The following is a 21347-nucleotide window of genomic DNA, read 5'->3' as shown; positions in this document are numbered from 1 at the left end:
TTGGAAAGGAACAGAGATCATTCTGTCTTTTTTGAGATTGCATCCAAGTACTGCATTTCAGACTCTTTTATTGACTATGATGGCTACTCCATTTCTTCTAAGGGAGTCTTGCCCACAGTAGTAGGTATGATGGTCTTCTGAGTTAAATTCACCCATTCCAGTCCATTTTAGTTCACTGATTCCTAAAATGTCGAGGTTCACTCTTGCCATCTCCTGTTTGACCACTTCCAATTTGCCTTGATTCATGGACTGAACATTCTATGTTCCCATGCAATATTGCTCTTTACATCATTGGACCTTACTTCCATCACCAGTCATATCCACAATTGAGTGTTGTTTTCGCTTTGGCACTGTCTCTTCATTCTCTCTGGAGTTAATTTCTCCACTGATCTCCAATAGAATATTAGGCACCTACTGACCTGGGGAGTTCATCTTTCAGTGTCTTATTTTTTTGCCTTTCATACTGTTCATGGGGTTCTCAAGGAAAGAACACTGAAGTGGTTTGCCATTCCCTTCTCCAGTGGACCACATTTTGTCAGAACTCTCCATTATGACCTGTCCATCTTGGATGGCCCTATAAGGCATGGCTCATAGTTTCATTGAGTTAGACAAGGCTGTGGTCCATGACAAATAAAATATGAAGAGATATCCCACATGGTATATCTCTAGGGAAATGCAAAGTAAAACAATGAGATACCACCATACACCTGTTAGAATGACAAAATCTGTAACACTGACACCAAGTGCTGAGAAAGAAGAGATACCACAGGAATTCTCATGCATCACTGCTGGGAATTATGGTTCGGCCACTTTGATGTGTTTTTTTTTTTTTAAAAAACAAAACATATTCTGACTATGCACTCCAGCAGTTGCATTCCTTGGTATTTGCCCAAAGGAATAACAAATATATGTCCACATAAAAGCCTGTCCATAGATGTATATTGCAACTTTATTCATAATTGCCAAAACTTGAGAGCAACCACCATGTTCTTCAGTAAGTGAGCAGATAAACCATGGTGCATCCCAGACAGTGGAATATTATTCAGCGCCAAAAGGAAATGAGCCTATGAAGCATTGAAGAGACATGGAGTTATCTTAAAATCTTAAATGAAAGAAGTCAATCTGAAAAAGCTCCATGTTGTATAATTCCAGCTCTATGACATTCTTGAAGAGGCAGTACTATGGAGACAGTATAAAGATCAGTGATTGCCCGGGATGGGGTAGGGAGAGATCAATAGACAGAGCTCAGAAGATTTTTAGGGCAATGAAAATATTCTGTGTGATTCCAAAATGATTAGTATATGTCATTATATATTTATCCAAACCAGTGGAACATAGAGCCCCAAGAATGAACCCTAATGTAAACTATGACCTTTAGGTGACTGTGGTGTACCAAAGTAGATTGATCTGTTGTAACGAATGTACCACTTCAGTAAGGGTTGTTTATTATCAAGGAGGCTCTCTATGTGTGGGAGCAGTAATATATGGGAAATCTCTGAACCTTTCTCTTAATTTTGTTGTAAACCTAATACTCCCCTAACACAATCTAGTGGGTTTGTTTTTTTTTTTAAGTTTGTTAAAAGTTAAACTGGTTTAACCTCAACTTAATTTATGCCACATGGGTTCTCCCATTATTTTTCTGTGGATGGGGGAAGAAAGGGGACATCTCTGGATCTCTTCCTTTCATCAAGGACTATCATTATCTGGAATATAGTGCTGTTAAGTTTATTTTTGTATCCTCAACATTATGATATTGTTTTTTTTTTTTAGTATATAATTTGTAGCTTATCCAGCATAATTGTTAGTGTGAATGTTTTTTGTAACTTTATATCCACACCAGATTACTATTTATAAGCATATTAAAACATAATGAAATATTTTATGCCTACACACAGATATACCATTTCTGTTGCTTTTCATACGTCTTATAAAGATTCAAGATTTCATCTGATATTTCTTCCTTCAGCCTGAAGAGAATGTCCTTTATATTTTCTTAGACTACAGTTCTTCTAGTAATGACGTTTTCAGTTTGTTTCTCTCGAAAGGTTTTTGTTTTGGTTCATTATTTATGAATATATAAATCACCACCCAGTTTGGCAGGCCTTTCTTTTTCTGGCAGCTCTTTAAAGAGATTTCTCATTGTCTTCCATCTTGCTTTGTTTCCAAAGAGAAGTCAATGAGGAGTAAGACATTATTTCTATCTTGTTCTTATAATGTGTCCTATTTCTGTGACAGTTTTTATTTTATTTATTTATTTTTTTGGGGGGGTCTGTACAGTTTTTAAAATTATTTTTCCTTTCTCTTTGGTTATCTGCAATTTGATTGTAATATGTCTTGGTATGTTTTTCCTTTTTTTAAGCTTGGATTTGGGGGTTGTTTTTTATGTTTGGAAACAATTGCCTTTATTTCTCCAAATATATTTCTACCTTACAGCTTTTGTCTGATATTCCGATTATATGTATGCTAGACTTTTGAAATATTTTTCCACAGGTCACTGAATTTTTGTTCACTCATAGTGTTTTGTTCCTCATAGTGTTTCAGTATGGTTAATATGTATTGCCCTGTCTCTAATTACAGAGATTATTGGAGTTCTTTGTTTGATAACCCTCTCATTTCTGATACTTTGCCCCATAAAGTCAGGCCACCTGAGAGTCTCTGCACTGCAATCTCAGCCCTATTTAATTGATTAAGACTGTTCATGCTTTGCCTTGATTTCCCTCCTTGTGCTGTGGTTTGGAAAGTGTCTCTAGGGCTCAGTGATAAGGTTCATTTTTTACCTCTTTTTTCAAGGATCACAGTTCTCTGCTTCCTTTCTTCCAGTGTCTGAAAACTGTAGTTTTATATATTTTGGTACAGTTTTTTTTTTTTAATTTTGTTTATTGTGGAAAGGCAAAGTACTACTTATTCTGTCATAAACAGAAGAGTAAGACTATTTCACTTGTGGAGAATGACAGTCTTATTCATTGCAGCTGTATCTAATATGACATAAAATGGGCATAAAATAAAGCTATAAGAATAGATTTTATTTATAAAACTAAGTGCATCATTTCTAGAATAATTCCATATTTCATATTTTCATCAATTAAACAATTGGGTGATTTTCTGAAGCTGTTTTCCCTTTTTGTATTTAAAACTGCTTGTACTTTTTGAAAATTTTAATCACATATGTGTCAGTATTTTTATTTTTATGTTTATTTTCAAGAGCAAATACTTAAGATCAAGTTGGAAATGAAATTGTCAAGTTTTTAAAAAATTAAATTTGGATAAATATAAGTGCACTGAGATTTTTCAGAAAAGAAAAATGGAATATGACATCTTCTTGGACTCACTGTCAAGTATTTTGATCACTGCTTTCTATAAACTATCTTCAAAAATCCACATTGTATCACATGAACCTTCTAATATTTAAGGAGCTCAGAGCATTTATGGTAAATCTGCAGCCTTTTAATTTTTGAGAACTAGATCCTGTATTTGCAGCTAGGATGTGAAGATTGTACTATTTTCAAGATAGTTTGTAAAGATGAATAAAATTTAATTAAAAATTAATTACTCTCAATATGTTGCCACAAGTTTAACAAATATTCTCTTACTGTTTCTGCTCAGACATAAAAATTGAAATACTTGCACATTGCTAAATATGTCTAAGTTTTTGAATTTACAAGATGTCTTTTAGGGGGTTAGTAGACGTTTTCCTGATCTCCTGCCCTCCAGTCTGGGATGAATATCTCTGTTCTGTGAACCTATGAAGTACCCTGGGCGTATTTCAAAAACAGCACTGAATTTATAGAATTGTAATAATCTGTTGACTTTTTCGTTTTCACCATTTGATTTTAAATCTCATGAGGTCATGAGTGGTATATTTTTATCCTAGTGTCTATGTACTGACAATGCGGAGTTAATATTTTTACTTGATTAAATAAGCAAATGTATAGATTTTAATTTGCATTAAGAAGATTAATTAGGAATATGAACTCTATTCAAATGATTGGATGCTAAAACCATATTCTGTGTCTTCTCTTACAGGCTCTTAAATCTGATCTACAATGGAAAAATTCCTTTTTTATCTGTTTTTCATTGGCATAGCAGTGAAAGCTCAGATCTGTCCAAAGCGTTGTGTCTGTCAGATTTTGTCTCCTAATCTTGCAACCCTTTGTGCCAAGAAAGGGCTTTTATTTGTGCCACCAAACATTGACAGAAGAACTGTAGAACTGCGTTTGGCAGACAATTTTGTTACAAATATTAAAAGGAAAGATTTTGCCAATATGACCAGCTTAGTGGACCTGACTCTGTCCAGGAATACAATAAGTTTTATTACGCCTCATGCTTTTGCTGACTTACGGAATCTGAGGGCATTGCATTTGAATAGCAACAGATTGACTAAAATTACAAATGACATGTTCAGTGGGCTTTCCAATCTCCATCACTTGATATTGAACAACAATCAGCTGACTTTAATTTCTTCTACAGCATTTGATGATGTCTTTGCCCTCGAAGAGCTGGATCTGTCGTATAATAATTTAGAAACAATTCCATGGGATGCTGTTGAGAAGATGGTTAGCTTGCACACCCTCAGTTTGGACCACAATATGATTGATAACATTCCTAAGGGGACTTTCTCCCACTTGCACAAGATGACTCGGCTAGATGTGACATCAAATAAATTGCAGAAGCTACCACCTGACCCTCTCTTTCAGAGAGCTCAGGTCCTAGCAACCTCAGGAATCATAAGCCCATCTACTTTCGCATTAAGTTTTGGCGGAAACCCTTTGCATTGCAATTGTGAACTGCTGTGGTTGAGACGTCTGTCCAGAGAAGATGACCTGGAGACCTGTGCTTCTCCAGCACTTTTAACTGGCCGCTATTTTTGGTCCATTCCTGAGGAAGAGTTTTTGTGTGAACCTCCTCTCATTACTCGGCACACCCACGAGATGAGAGTCCTGGAGGGTCAAAGGGCAACCCTGAGGTGCAAAGCCAGGGGAGACCCTGAACCTGCAATTCACTGGATTTCTCCTGAAGGGAAGCTTATTTCAAATGCAACAAGATCTCTGGTGTATGATAATGGAACACTTGATATTCTTATAACGACTGTGAAGGATACAGGTGCTTTTACCTGCATTGCTTCCAATCCTGCTGGGGAGGCAACACAAACGGTGGATCTTCATATCATTAAGCTCCCTCACTTACTAAACAGTACGAACCATATCCACGAGCCTGATCCTGGTTCTTCAGACATCTCTACGTCTACTAAGTCAGGTTCTAATGCAAGCAGTAGTAATGGTGATACTAAAATGAGTCAAGATAAAATTGTGGTGGCGGAAGCAACATCATCTACTGCACTACTTAAATTTAATTTTCAAAGAAATATTCCGGGAATACGTATGTTTCAAATCCAGTACAATGGTACTTATGATGACACCCTTGTTTACAGGTAAGAAAAACTAAGCCAATTTTTATACTTGCCTTACATCTTAGTGTAGGGCTTGATAAATACTGCTGATTTTTTAAATTGGCAGTGCCACTCTGTGTTATAGTTGAAATGCTCCATATTTTTAAGTATATAATGTAAGGCTCATGAAAGGTGAATACATGTGGGGAAATATTTTGAATGGTGTTATTTTCAGAGAGTTCAAATTTATATTTAATATTATGCTTACCTACTTTCTTCCCCTCATCTAAGAGATGTGACTATCAGAGAACAAGATTGATTTATTTTAAAAATTCAAAAACATACCAGAACTTACACATCCACATGAGTGTTCTTTCCTTCAAGGAAGTCCTGTTGGGAGGCTATACCATTATCCCAATAACGCTGCCATTGCTCAAAGCACTTTTGGAATTATCTTTAGAACCTTCGTCATACTATTTTGAATATCCTCAGTGGTGGCAAATCTTCGTCTTTTGAGGGTGAATTTGAAATTTGGAAACAAGCAAAAGCCATTTGGAGCCAAGTCTTGTGAATAAGGTGGGTGATCAAGATGGGTATTGCCATTTTTGGTCAGAAATAGGATGTAACTATAAAATAATGAGACTGATTTTTTGAGTGGTTGAGTTATGTGTGTGTGTGTGTTGCTTCATATACACTGGTTCTTAAGACAGTTCCAAAGAGAAAATTTATAAGTATTTTGAGCAGTGAATCAGTGGAGTTAAATAGATAATCTCTGGGTAAGGACATTGGTGGAGAATTTATATCTGACTTAAAGAATTTCTGGTATGTTTTTCTGAAGTTCAGCCTCATTGATTTATAGTCACATCTGGTCCAATTTTTAGTTGGAAATATACATTTTTACCTTTTCATATAATTTCACTCATGATTAGACTACTATTACTCCTAGGAAATGATGAAAAATTATGCCTTTAAAACACATATATATATATGTATATATGTGTGTGTGTGTGTATATGTATAGTCTCTAAGCTTTCCTGAAATAAAATCAAATCAGTTCTTACACACCGATGAATTCTTGAAGATAATTTGATTTTCACTTATGTATGGAAATGAGAGAAAAAAAATTTTTTTTTTTAATTAGCATGGGCTGGTAGGAAAAAACAAAACTGGTCTAACTAGTCATGTGACCAATCCTGGGCAAGGTTCTACCTGGCTGAGTTTTAATTTTCTCAACTTTAAAAGGAAGAGATTAGAGTAAATGTTTTCTAATATCTCTCTCATCACTAAATGTATGGGGATATAGACTATGATGTATGTATACTAGCATAAACTAGTTTTCTGTTGTCATACTCAGCTTTTCACTTAGGCTGTGGGTCATTTAACCAATAGTCAAAGATGAGCATACACCCCTACCCCTTTCTTTCCTGTAGCTGCTAAATAGTCTGTATACTTTGAACATTAGCTCTGTGAAATAGGTCAGTTTCTGTTTTCCAAGATCTAAGATTTTAATCTTGCCATGACAAGTAAATTCTCTATGACCCTGAGGAAAGTGCTTGAATTCCTGACCCTAGTGTTTGACACATGTATAGAAGTGATAATGCCTGCCTCACACTGTCCTTTTGAAAATGAAATAATACATATAAAGTGTTTAGTAATTCTTATTTTTCCTGGTAATTACTAGTAATTTACTAGAAATTACTCTCACTAGTAATTCTCTAGTATTTCTCATGCACTCACTAAATGGTAGTGATTTCAACAAATACATGCTAAGTTGCTTCTGTCGTGTCCGACTCTGTGCGACCCCATGGACAGCAGCCCTCCAGGCTCCCTGTCCACGGGATTCTCCAGGCAAGAATACTGGAGTGGGTTGCCATTTCCTTCTCCTCAACAAATAAGTACTCTGACCTAAAATTTTCTCAGTACATTTAGAACACATTGTTTAGCTATAACAGATTAGCATTGCCAAGTCTTGAAATTTCTCAAACTCTTTCAGAGAAAAAACAGAGTTTCAAGCCTTTTTTCCAAATTAAATCTTAGTCATATATGGTTGCTACCGAGGAGAAAAAAGTAGTGGAGAATAGGATGCACAGAAGACTTCTGTGATGCAGTGGATTCAGAGATGTCCTAAACTCGTATCCAAACTTACAAACCATGTTCTGAAAACAATTTCATAAGCCCCCAATGGGGAAGATAAGGGATTTATGCTCTGGTTCAACAGTTCTGCCCTGTTCATGATTCTAGGATAACATTTCTCATACATTTTCTTCAACCTCATTTAAGAAATAGAAACATACTGGGACCCAAGTGTTGAAGATGTAAGAGGGGGTTTGAATAAAGTACTTTAAGCTTAGTAATTATCTTAGTTATTAAAGATAGATTTACTGGGTACCATTCAATAGTAGCTTATAACTGATTTGGAAAATAAATACTCTGAATTGCATTTTCAATCTGGTTTCTAATGTGATTGCCAGTGTTTTCCCTTCCTTCAAATTGGCTTTTAGTTACAGAGGTGTTGTAAGTGCTAAATGGATTTGTTTAGTAGTCAGATAATGTCACAGTCACACCTTTCAAAAGCAATTTGTCATAAATGCTTTTTTAGCAGTGGCTTTTATTAGGAGATCTGCTTTGCCAAGCAATGTAATTAGTAAGCTTGTCAAGCCATGGTGCAGGCACCATTAATATAACGCAGAATCCAACAGTGACTTTTCGCCATTTTAAGTGGGTAAATATAAGATTAGATCATTTTCTCATATTTCATATCTGTTATAAATGTGCTTATCTTAATGAGTGCTGAAATGAAACAGAACTGAAGCCATAATGACTCTGTGTGTCTATCTGTTGTGTTTTTAATATTAACACAAATTCCATTGTCCCTCAGAATGATACCTCCTACGAGCAAAACTTTCCTTGTCAATAACCTGGCTGCTGGAACCATGTATGACTTGTGTGTCTTGGCAATATATGACGATGGCATCACTTCCCTCACTGCCACCAGAGTCGTGGGCTGCATCCAGTTTACTACGGAGCAGGATTACGTGCGGTGCCACTTCATGCAGTCCCAGTTTCTGGGAGGCACCATGATTATTATTATTGGTGGAATCATCGTAGCCTCTGTGCTGGTTTTCATCATCATTCTAATGATCCGGTATAAGGTTTGTAACAATAATGGGCAACACAAGGTCACCAAGGTCAGCAACGTTTACTCTCAAACAAACGGGGCCCAGAGCCAAGGCTGCAGCGGGACGCTGCCCCAGTCTGTGTCCAAACAAGCTGTGGGGCACGAAGAGAACGCCCAGTGTTGTAAGGTTGCCGGTGACAGTGTGATACCACCGTCAGAAACGTGTTCGAGTCAGGACTCCTCCGCCACTACCTCTGCTTTGCCTCCTACCTGGACTTCAAGCACTTCTGCGCCCCAAAAGCAGAAAAGAAAGACTGGCACAAAGCCAGGTGCCGAAGCGCAGAGCGAAGCCGTCACAAACGCTGAGTCCCAAAACGTGAACAGAAACAACTCCACTGCCTTGCAGTTAGCTAGTCGACCTCCCGATTCTGAGGGGCCCGCGTCTAAACGAGCACATTCAAAGCCAAGTAAGTTTCTCACCTTGCCTGCTGAGAGAGCCAGAGCAAGACACAGGTACTCCCTGAATGGAGAATTAAAGGAATACAATGGTTATATTAACTCACCGAACACCTGTGGACTGTTTTCTAAAAGAAGCATGTCTATGAATGCGATGTTAATTCAGTCCAGCAGTTCTGATGGGCATAGTGGAAAAGCAACTCTTTCAAATTCTGAGTGGATATTGGAAAGCACTGTGTAACCTATTATTTCTTTTTAATGAAAATTTTTTTTCAAGAACTCACGTAGGAAATTGGAATTTGACATGCCAGTCTTGTCTCTCTGATTCATGGCTAATAGAGCCATGGCATATAAACCCTATAAGGTATAGTTACTTCATACATATGTGTATGTGTGTATACATACATACACACATATATATGTATATGAAGGTCATATATTTAAAACTGTTTAGGGAAAAAGCGGACAGCAGTGCCTTCCCCATTTTAGGATCGGCTTCCAGGTTCTGCAGTAGCAGACCACAAAATGAAAGTTGTCATAGGAAAAAAAGAAGTCTTGCATAAATAATTATATTTCCTCCAGTCTTACAAATTACCACCTATGGATGATTGATATTTTTCAATGAGTAGCTTGTATATTTTCTTTCAATGACAGTGGCATTTGTTTTTAGGCAAGGATTTTCAACAACAACTCTGTGTTGTTATGTTATTTATAATAAAATATTCAATTAAGTATACCCAGACAGTGTTAAAATAAGTTCCCTTTTAAACAACATTCTTAGTTCAGGTGCCTTAATGGTTCTGTGGTATTTCTCATCCACGACACTGCTTTTTCAGTGGAAAGCAGAAGAACATGCCATTGATTTTTCATTTATCAAAAAAGTCAATTCAGTTTTAAGTCACAGGCCAGTTTTAAGTCATATGCATCTGCCTGGGAATATGAAGGTGTTTTCATTCATTCAGTACACATTTGCTGAATGAATGAACTTTATATTTTTCTTAATGCAAGTTAAGTAGAGAGACAAAAATACAAAACTGCCTTTATCAAAGGGGTATTTATTTTTATCGTCAAGTAAAATAAAAATCTTCTAATGGAGTTCTTATTCTATTTATAAGCAATATAAAGTCATTGTTCATTAACTAGATAGTAGTTTTATTTTTCCCTTTTGCTCTATAATTCTGAATTTGAATGTTTATCTCTTAGAGTAAATGTATTTATTATTTGAATCAAAACATGATGAAATTTAATTAGAAATTATATAGCTTAGTGGGAATCATTTAAAAAAGCATTTTTAATTTAGTCAGACAATAATATTGTTCCTTAATAACATGGCATTCTTGGACAGTCACTGAAATCAAGGTCTATAGAAAAATTGCTCTATCTACTCTTCAAAATTTCTACAGTATTATATTGTAACCTGATGATGTTTTATGAAAGATCAGTAAATAGGGCTTTAGTTTTTTTTAATTATTATTGCTGCTTTTTTTGTTGTTTGTTTAGTTTTTTTTTCTGAGAATACGAATCATGTGGGCAACTTGCACAAAAAATTTTAGCCATAACATAATAAGATATGTACTTTATATAAAGTATTCCCTGCAAGTAAGTTAAAGACAGAGTGTAAATTTATTAACTCTTTCAGATTACTTGAAATACTGTTTAAAACACAGGTGAGCAATGTCCATCATTAGTTTAATTTTCTCTTGCTGGAAACATTTATAAAATTTAAGTCTCATGCATCTGCCTGGATATATGAAGGTGTTTTGACTTGACCAAGGCACATTTTATACATAATATATCGTGATGACATTCAAAAGTGGATTAGGTTAAAGCAGTTAGAGCTTTCTGAGTTAGTCTTGAAAAAAATTGTCTAACAGATTTTCAATACCTTAGATGTTTCCTGAATGTCTTCTATGCCCTGCTTCTCTTTCTAAAGTTTGTTTTTCCCACCTCTAAAATGTAATTGGCCTTCCTGGGTCTGGAATACAGCTCTTTTGAGTAATAAATTAGATCACTGTGTGAAATTATTTTGTAAAATCAAAGCATTGCTCAAAGTGAAATGTATTTTCAACACTATTCTGTAATCACTAATTTCAGCTAAACAGTTTTAGTCATCATCAATTACTTATTTCTTCACAAAGCGCTGATTGACAAAAAGCATATTATTTTTCCCTTTCCTAATTTATGCCTTCATGGTTTTAAAATATCCTGAATATATAAAATTTTTTCAAGACTTAAAGAAATGAATCCCCAAACAAGGGGTCTCTGGCACTATGAAGGTTGTGGTCAAGGTGGTGCTGCCGTCACGCAAAACAGGCAGCAGCTTAGTGTATCTGCTACAAGCTACCAATTAACAGCGCATTTTCTATTTTCCAGTTGTTTGCATTTTTAAAAATCAATTTTCCTGCTTATGTTTCTAATGGGACTTTAATTGAATATCTTTTATTTCTCATAAACATTTAGAATGGCATAATACCTAACCATGTGAAATTTATTCTGTTTGACTAAAGCCATTGAAACTATTTAAATTGTTATTGCTGTTACAAGACTGTTTTTAGGGTGAATTAACCAAATGCTTGAACACTTACTCTAGAAATGATAAGAAGGCCTATGTTCCTGTCTTTTAAAAGGTTTTATTTGAGCAAACGATGTGAACAAAAATTAGCGTATCAAGAGAGTCATATGTTACTTGGTTTTGTTGATTAGTATATGAAAATGTTTTGCTCAGGGCCATCTCAGTGTGAAGTGGCTGAAAGATAAATCCTTGGGAAGGTTGGGGGGTGATTTAAAGATACCTGGTATAATATCTTAAACACAGTAGTTATTCAGATGAATGAATGAGCAAATGGATAGATGAATTAGTAAGTGAATGGAGCCCGGGAAGAAGGCTCAATATTCAGAATTTTGATTAATTAGCACAATAATTTGTGATCCAGATAATACATTGCTATAAGCAAGAAATTCTGTCCCTCTTGTTTTCCTTTGTGTCATTTCTCACATTCCTTATTTAACCAACTTCGTGTATGTGACCCATAGCATATGGTTTTGGTGTTTGTTGTTGCTGACTGTGTATAGGTTGTATATGTTGTTTTTGCTTCTCTGTTCTTAATTATTTTTCTTTAATTTTTAGCCATTTTATGCTATGGTTTCAGCTTGTTCACGAACAAACTGACAAATAATATATTTACAGATATTTACTCTAAACATTTTTTAAATTTTATGTATTCCTGTGTTGCTTTTTGTTTTGGATAATTGTCCTCCAGTTTGAAAATGTCAAACCACTATTAAAATATGCCTTTATTGAAAAAAATATACATAATATATGTGTTCCATAAAGGAGTAATGAAACATTCAAAGCAACTTCAAAATCCTAAAAAGAAACAAAGTTTGGTTTGATGAATATCATTTACTTTCAGCTTGCAAATAGATTTACACAGAGGTGCATTAAATATGATCATTTTAAATTAGATATAGTAACACCTTTGCTGAAGACAGAGTATTTTATACATTTTTGAATAGTTGAGGTCACAGTATGCTTTTTTATGCTTTAGGCACTTGATTTTAGCTGCTTTGCTAAAATAGTTCACTAAAAAAGCTTTAGAATATAAGTTTTTTGAGCTGCTGTGAGCTACCTATAGAATCAACAGTTTTAAAATCTGAACAACACATACTTTCTCCACAAGAATTTAAAGAATTTTTAAAAATTAAGTGTCTTCCACCTTTCCAAAGGAATCTCTTATCTTTTTTCCATGAAGTATTGGGATGGCCAAAATGTTTGTTCAGTTTTCCCTTAAGATGTTATGGAATCTCTGAACGAATCTTTTGTCCAACCCAACATTTTCTGCTTTACCTTTAAACCTCAAAAAAGTACTTCCAAACTAAATTTTAATTATTTTAATTGCTTGTATTACTAAAAATAGATTAATATTTCATTTATAAAACTAACACATTAATAAAAAATTATCACAAAATTCATATCAATAGCCTTTTGCTTCCTAAAATTTAGTATTTCCTCCTATGTTTATTCACAATAACAAACTTAAAAACAATCATTAAAATCCCAATAGTTTACAAAATTTCAAATACATAAAGTGTCTTATTGTACAAGAATCACAAAGGTAAATGGGCATTTTTTTAAAAGAAAACTGCAGATATGAGTCCATTTTCTTCTTGGTGTGGCAGGATTCCAATTCCATTTTTTATGCTATGCAAGCAGTGCTCATTAATATTAGACGAAGTGAAGACTCTACTCTCTTCCCCTTGCTTAACCTTCTCTTGAGTCTCAGGAAGAGTCCAGTCTTTCCAGTTCAACAGTGTTGCAGATTCTTGTGTGTGTGTGTGTGAAGTGACTGGGGAAAGGATCTAAGGGGCATCAGATGGAATAAGGATTATTTTTCTTGTCCTCCTCCTCAATTGGTAATAAAACATAATAATAATGATGATGATATTAATAAAAATGACAATTCACCTTATAATGTTTGTGAGTTAAATGTTAGCTGAGGTAAATTTATGGATAAAAATTATCTCACTTTTAAAATTTCACAGACTAAAGAGAAAACAACCAAAATTAGTGACTGGAATTTTGTAATAGTTTCAGAGCTCTGTCCTTCAGATCACTCAGTTCTTTCCCTCCCATGCTAAATAAATTTACATGCTGGGATTACAAATACAATTGGTTTTATCAGATTTGGTGGGTTTTTTTTTTTTTGCAACTGAAAGCATCCCTCTTGTAGCAGTACAGAATAAAGAATGGTAAACACGTTACAGGGATCAAGTCATCCTAAACACATGGAATTATCTGAAGAGCGGCATAAACACTGACAGTTCTGGGAATAAAATATGAAATTACTTCTTTAAGATAATACATCTGAAAAAAAAAGATAATACATCTGCAATTTCATCAAATATTACAAATACTCAATACAACAAAATAATCAGTGTACCATTGTCTTCTGATTTTTTTCAGCTATTTCAAAGTTAAAATTTAGGATAATTATAGTATTTTAAAGTTTAAGTAATCTAAAGTTACCATCAAGTGAAATACATATACTACATATGCTTATGTGTCTACATATGTTCATATATATATATGTGTGTGTGCGCAGATATATATCTGCATACATATACTTAATTAGCCCTTTTAGATTGTAAATTTGAGTCCTACAACATGGACTGTAATTGATGTAATAAGATTAGAGTTAAGTGGTCCAGCTATCACAGAACTTCTCCCAGAACAGCTGTCCAAACTATACTTGCTGTCTATCAGATTACAATGAAATATAAACTCTCTAGCACAAATATATTTTTCTGAACATCTGAATGATAGGCATCTATACAGTTGATCTAGTTCATTCATCTTGAATAGGTGACTGTTATAGTTCATGAATTTGAAAACAACAAGAAATTATCTTCAAATGCATTTAGGGGAATGCCATGAAGTCTCTCTCACATCATGTTTGAAACTGGATGTACATTTATTCTTGCCTGAGACTTGAACTAGACATTTATTGTGATTCTGCCCCCAAAACATATCCATGCATTCTAAGTCACTTCTGTCATGTCTGACTCTGCAACCCCGTGGACTTTAGCCTGCCAGGCTCCTCTGTCCATGTGATTCTTTGGGCAAGAATACCGGAGTGGGTTGCCATGTTCTCCTCCCAGGGATCTTCCCGCCCCAGGGATCAAACCCACTTCTCTTTGTCTCCTGCTTTGGCAGAAGGGTTCTTTACCACTGATCCCACCTGGGAAGCCCAAAATGTGTCCAATAAATAATTATTCTGATAACATGAAGGGGCTTATGAAATATATTCTGGGGGCTCTACCATAATATAATTTCCTAATTATTTTTTTCTGTATAATATAAACAGTTGCTTTCATGTAAAACCTAATCTCCAGAGTTTATTGCAAATTTTTACGAATATTTATGCTGGAGGTATTATCAAAAGACTGTTTTGTACTATTCTCATCACAGCCGCCTGTGAGCACTTAGAATGACATATTCCTCGGACACCTAATTTTTTCTTATACTTTGTCCCTTCTTAAAACTTGAGTATTGACTTTAAAATGCAACATTTGGGAAATAAATAGAATATGTACTCTACAGGGCTATTTAATGGTATTAAGCATTTATAGCCAATTGGAATATACGTATGGATATTTAAAGGCAGAATGTTTGCATTTAGAACATTACTGTTCTATATAAAGATGCATGGTTTTATATAAATATAAATGGTACTTGGCAAAGCATGCTATTATCTTTGGGATTATTGAATAATTGTTTATATTGTAAATGATTATTTTACACATAGTGTAGTAAATAAGATAAAACTACATTTCCTGCTTTGGATTGTTTTCCTTGATGTATCTTTCCATATTAATCATATGCAGCTCTGTGGTTGAAATTAACTTTGAGTAAGAAAAATGAATAGAAGCCCAATTTTCTCATTAAACTCTTGCAGGAAAAAGTGCATTCCATATTGATAATTACTCATTTTAGTAACTAGAACAATATTTTTAAAAATTCTGCCTTTATGTTATTATGTATCAGGGAATAGCCATAGAGAACTATAAAGTATTATAAAAGTCAATTATAATTAACCCAAGAACTAGTGAGTTATTACAAAAAAGAAGTGTAGATAAACCTTTGTTAAGATGAATCTTACCAAGATTTCAATGAAAAGTATTATAAGGCCTATTTCATAAAAAATGAACTGTTTATGACGCTGAAAATTTTATTCCCAGATGCTTTGCCGACTAATGTTGACCAGATTGTCCAGGAAACACAGGTGAGATTCTTGTTATTTGTCACATGCTTCAGTACTTAAGTGGGTATATTATTTTATAAATGAATTTTTAATTTTTGTTTTGCTAGTTTATGCAAGTTGTTGACATTTTCCATTAAAACTTACTCAATGCTCAATGGTAAACCATGAAGTTCAGTTTGGTTAAATGAATTTCCAGTTCCTAAATTTAGACAGATTTTCAGTTAACTGAATATTTCTGATTCATATTGTAAGAATGAAGAGAATACCAATGTAATTTTGGAGTCACTTTTGTAGTCACGCATGGTATCATGTGTATTTTTATAAATATTTCTAAACATGAAGACAGTAGCTTGATAGGAATATATTCACTCATATCCTTGACCTCCACATAATAGAAGCTGAGATGATATATTGTGCTTCACTGAAAGTGGATGAACAGAAGTGTTTCACTGTTATCTAAAATGAATGTAGCCACTATAAAATGGAGCAAAAGACTATTCATGAAATATTCATGGTATTCCTTCTGTCAGCAACCAATTACTCTTCTTGGTTTTCTTTTCTTTCTTTTTTTTCTTTTTTGGAAGTTTCAAATGAGTATTTGATTCCTGCATTTTAATTGATCAGAAAGTGTGTTTCCAGAGCAGAATGGCATTTTAGCAATCTGTTCAAACAGCTGGATGCATCAGCCATTTGCTTAAGATTTGGCACAGGAAAAAAAAAATACTCTTGCTTTTAAAGGTTCATAGAAAAAGTCATTGATTTATTTGTTGATAGTAAAAATAAGGATCTTTTTTTTAACTGTTCCTTATTTAAAAGATAACAATCACTTGGACTATCATTAAGGGTTCCCCCTGAAGAATTCCATCCCAAATCAAACAAAACGTTTTTCATGCATCATTTCTTTATTGAAATTAGAATTCCAGTCCTAAGCTGCAAAAAAAAAAACAAAAAAAACGAACAGATGGCTCGCTGGAAACAATCAATAGCAGAGTGTCTTTCATGTACTTGGTGTTAATAGAACTGAACTGACCTGCATGAAGGTGCCTCAGTTTTCCACCACCTTCCCTCTCTTTCCTTCCTTTCTTGCCTCTTCCGTTGTTCCTTCCCTCTCTCCCCCATCTTTGATTTGAAAGTGTTGAATTATCATGCAGCTTTGGACACTCAGCAGTTCTGATAGAGAATATCCGTAGAAAGGGTTTAAAAAGTCAGGGTTTCTCTATGAGAAGCATGATCCAGGATGGGGCTAACTGTTTTATCAAGATTTGATAGGAGAGTCAATCTGGTCATCTTTCAATTACCAATTGAAGCAATTTCTCAAGTATTCATTTTTTGTGGGGCATGTTCTATATCATTGTGTTTATTTATTTTACCACAGTGTTAGAAGTCAAATTTAGAGAAAAGTAATCTCCTTGGGAATTTGTGTGCTACTCAAGATAGCAAAAGGTCTGCCAATATGATAGTATGTAAGATTTCTAATAATGACTTCTCTGTGCTAAAATAATATTAATTTGAGAACTTTGGAAAATATAGTTTAAAATAAAAAAGAAATGTAAATCTGTCATAACCCACCACCCAGACATAAATACTACTAACTTGGTGCATGATCTTTCAGTGATTTGTCATTTCTGTATGTAGTAAATTCTTATGTACATATGTATGTTTGTATTAGATTTCATAGTGAATGTACATATGTAGAATATGTCACCTACTTTTAAAATTTTATGCTAAGTCTTCCTTTGTTGAAACATAATGTCATAGCAACTTTCTTTCCATGCTTTGGGTTTTGTTTTTTTTTTTACAAGCATTAGCAAGAAAAATAAACCCTCAGGCAAGGAAGAATTTTAACAAAATTTGGTGGCAATACATCATTTACTCACCACCCAATTTCTTGCTACATTTCTGTTATCAGATTTAAGTCACCATATGACCTCAGTGTAGCTATTCTTGGTATTTGATAAATGCTTCCTGCAGCAGCAGGCCTATCATTTCTGCAGCTGTGAGCACAACCATGCAGTAATGCCCCTGTGAAGAGGCTGTGACCCCGGTGCTCCGAGTCTTCTCTGGGCCTTTCACACTGTCAGCGTTACTTCACTTGTGAATGAAACGAGGTGGAGAGCTGGCAGAGATTCCGTGTGCTCGTGGTTTCTTCTTCTTCTTCTTTTTTTTCTGGCTGGCAGTGGAGGGTGCTAGTGGGATGAGGAAGATTATGCAATTTTTAGCTTAAGTTTATATTTCCTGCAAGGATGTTAACATACATGTCTTTTTCTGCCCAGTGGCAAAATGTATTTCCCAATCATTGGCCTATTGCATTAAATTTAAATTAAAATGTTCCTTAGTATACAGACAATAATATAAGCCCCCAAAAAAGAAAAAAATTGACACATTTTTTAATTTTAAAAGATGTTTCCTAGGTGACTATTAACCGGATCATACCACAATCCCTAACATAGCATCAAGCTCTCGTAGGAGGAAGCAGAGAGCGCAGAAATGTTTTGCCCCGTCAGTGGTTTGGGTGCCCTTCTAGGTAACTGCTAAGATGACTGTTTTTCTGAGATTTATTCCATTTCCTTTAGAATATATCTGGTGTCAATTTTGTTCCTTAAGACTTTTCCTATATGTGAATAGAAACAGAGTGAGCTTAAAATATTTAACGTAACACATACAATCCTTCTATAATAAACCGTAAGATTCCCATTACACTAAGATGAATTGAGACCAAAGGAGAAAGGAATCTGGCAGAATCAGTGATAATTACTCTGTAAGTAAATAGGCACTTACATATAAATTAGCCTTGTGTTTGAAAATATTTTTATGCTTAAAATGAATCAGGTAGAACAATTGATATGATGTGTTTGGCAGTTAAGCAAGAATAGCTAATTAGTTTGCATTTATACTGAAAATGCCTTTAAGTAAAAAAAAAAAAAAATTAAGTATTTCTTGTATTCAGACCAACAAATGTGTATTTTGTGTGTGTGTGTTTCAGTATGTACAGTAGATTCCACTATTCTGTGACTGCTTGTACCAGTCTTTAAGACAGTTGTTTCCTGGTTTCAATATATTTTATTTTTGATCTTTCTTTTGAGTATATATCAATCAAAGTATTTTTTTAAAAACTTAAACTTTGTCATAAAATCACAGATGCAGTAACCGTGAAGAGTCCAGTTCTTTTAGACACAGACTGTTAATATATAAGTGCATGAAAGTCACTAGTGTTGATTAGAAATAAACAGCAGTATTAAAATAACTGTGGAAAAACAGTTTGGAAAACACGTGAACTAAGAACCAAGCAGCAAAGCAAATGTGTGTATATGATTCAGATGTCTTTCCAATGTTCTTTTTCTAAGCAAGAATGACCGATATAAAATTCTTGGTTCTGTAGGAATTTTTTTTTTGCCTATGATATTCCCTTCAAGTAAATTTAAAAAAGAGTAATAGAATAGGCACTTAGTAAGAAACATTTAGCTTTTTTTACAATAATCAAACCATACTTGTTCACATATTTATTTGAACATTATAGAAAAACAGAAAAAATATATATAGAACCCTAGTGTCAGCAATAACCTTTATAAATCATTTCCTTCTTTTTAGATGTCCTGACTAGAGAAGATGAAAAACCTTTCATAGGTCTCAATTACATTACGAAGAAGAGTAATAACAGTTGCCCAAATCCATTCAATGCCAGTTTATTTTTTCTTTTAATGTTGAGGTAGCCTTAATTTCTCCTTTTATTTGTAATACTATTAATAAGACTGGAGTGTTTGCATCCTACCCTTTCACTGTCAAATGAGCACCATTGACAAAACATCCTGAATCTACCCCAAATTCAGTATATTCATTTTTTATAACATTTTATCATAATTATTATAGTCTATTTTGTTTTTCCTTTGTGATACTCTAGTAATTTTTGTTCCATATTTCAATATTTATGGAATCATTATGAGTTTGTTTATTAATAAGTAAAAAGTGTTATTTTGAATCTCATCTATAAAATTTTTATTCAACTTCATATTATGTAATCATTTCAATAATGGCAGATTCAGGGTAGACCAGTTCACACTCTAATTCCCAAAACAGATTGATATTTCCTAATCTGCAAAATTAGCAGCTTATTTATAAACCATCTTTCCACAGTTTGTTAATAATGATATTACATGTAGTTGTTCTTAAGTGGAAAGGAGAAAAATTACTTCTATTTCATATTATGAAATCCTATATTTCTCAAAATTTTTTTTCATCTTTAAGTATAGAATTTATAGGCATATTTTAAAGCCATGAGTCCTGAGAACCCGTTCATTAGAGAAAAATATTTTCACAGTTTGTTATTTAAATGTTTAATGATTTTGTATGCTTTTCTTTCAAAATCATATTAACTATGAAATTCCTTTGCTTGTGAATAAATGTCAGTTTTCACATTTATTTTATTTGTCTGTAGGTGAAGAACTAATTAATAAAGAGCTAATAGTCTTCACTATCATTTAATGTATAATTAAATTTTATAAAACCTTAATATGACACAAAGCTTCCAAAAGAATATATTAAAAAGTAGAGATCACTTAAGTTTTAGATGTAATGAACAAATTTGATCTAAAATATTCATATTTTAAAAATCAGTTTGAATATTTGTTAAAACCTGAATGGCATTCATTAATGAATAAAATTTTTTTTTTTTTAATCTTGAGAATGGAAATGTGAAAATCAAAGCAAAGAAGAATGCCATTCCTCAGTTTTGGTTCTGAGTTGCATAACTAGTCTTAATACATTTAGGTTCCTTTCTAAAATAAAATTTTTAAAAATATATTCGACAATTTGAAGTTACCAAGAAGCATTTTAAGAGCTGATGTGCATGTCTAAGTAACATCCAGATGTATACCTAGTATTGTGCAATAAGTTCCTGCCTGGGTGCTTACAGTTCAGTAACTTCTAGATTGCTAGCACAATAATCTTATTAGATATGTGTTTCTTTCTTTCTTTCTTCTTTTTTTTTTTTCTTTTTCTTTCATTTCAGAGGCCGGAGTTAATCTGAAGAGCACCACTTCTCTCTCTCCTGAAAAAAATTGCTACTGATATTTTTACTGGATAAAATTTAAAAATTGTTCAATTCACAAAGGCTAATTGTTGAACTGGTATCCTAGAAGAAATTGTCCACAGGAGCCGAAGCAGAAGTCTCTGATGCCGCAAAACTGGCTCTATCAGACCATGGTTCATCCCCTTTTAAAACCAAATTTTTTTTCTTCTGGCCTACAAGTATTTTTTTTTTAAAGAAGGAAAGAAAAAAAGCCTGCATTGGCATCAAGTTCTGTATCAATCCATGTTACATTGCCATCCATGATTTAAGACTGTAGAATCTTGAATAATCTATATCACTTTAACAAATAAATGTTTTACTATGACAGAATCTGCACATTGCCTGGTTTGTGGAAACCTCAATTGCTTCAAGTGTGAATGGTGAAGTGATGATGGTAGGAACTAACAATACTATTTTACATCTATGTAGTACAAAACCTTAAGGGATCACAAATTGCCGTATATACTGGAACTAGTTCTTCATGACTAAAGTGACCCACTTCTAGGGGAGGGCAGTACAGCTATTTAAATGGCTTTGTGAACATTTTCATTCTTCAGTGTA

At 33.9% G+C, this 21347-nt stretch overlaps 1 protein-coding gene across 4 annotated transcripts in view; it reads left to right on the top strand.

The window, feature by feature from the left end:
- Nucleotides 1–21113, top strand: part of LRFN5 (leucine rich repeat and fibronectin type III domain containing 5) — a 291605-nt gene extending 270492 nt beyond the window's left edge. For 2 of the 4 annotated variants that reach the window (XM_043434354.1, XM_043434353.1), the window contains exons 3-6: nt 4024–5428; nt 8265–8971; nt 15699–15742; nt 20727–21113. In XM_043434354.1, the coding sequence (XP_043290289.1) occupies nt 4044–5428; nt 8265–8971; nt 15699–15742; nt 20727–20744 (2154 nt within the window). In that variant the 5' untranslated portion in view covers nt 4024–4043 and the 3' untranslated portion in view covers nt 20745–21113. Of the gene's footprint in view, nt 1–4023; nt 5429–5846; nt 5963–8264; nt 8972–15698; nt 15743–20726 lie in introns of those variants that run through there. The other 2 variants (XR_006262941.1, XM_043434355.1) reach the window with 2 other exon arrangements.
- Nucleotides 21114–21347: the final 234 nt, after the last annotated feature.

This window comes from Cervus canadensis, chromosome 17 (genome assembly GCF_019320065.1).
Source record: "Cervus canadensis isolate Bull #8, Minnesota chromosome 17, ASM1932006v1, whole genome shotgun sequence".
NCBI classification, from domain to species: Eukaryota; Metazoa; Chordata; class Mammalia; order Artiodactyla; family Cervidae; genus Cervus; species Cervus canadensis.
Note: the sequence above shows the minus strand (reverse complement) of the source record. Positions and strands in the feature narration are given on the sequence as shown.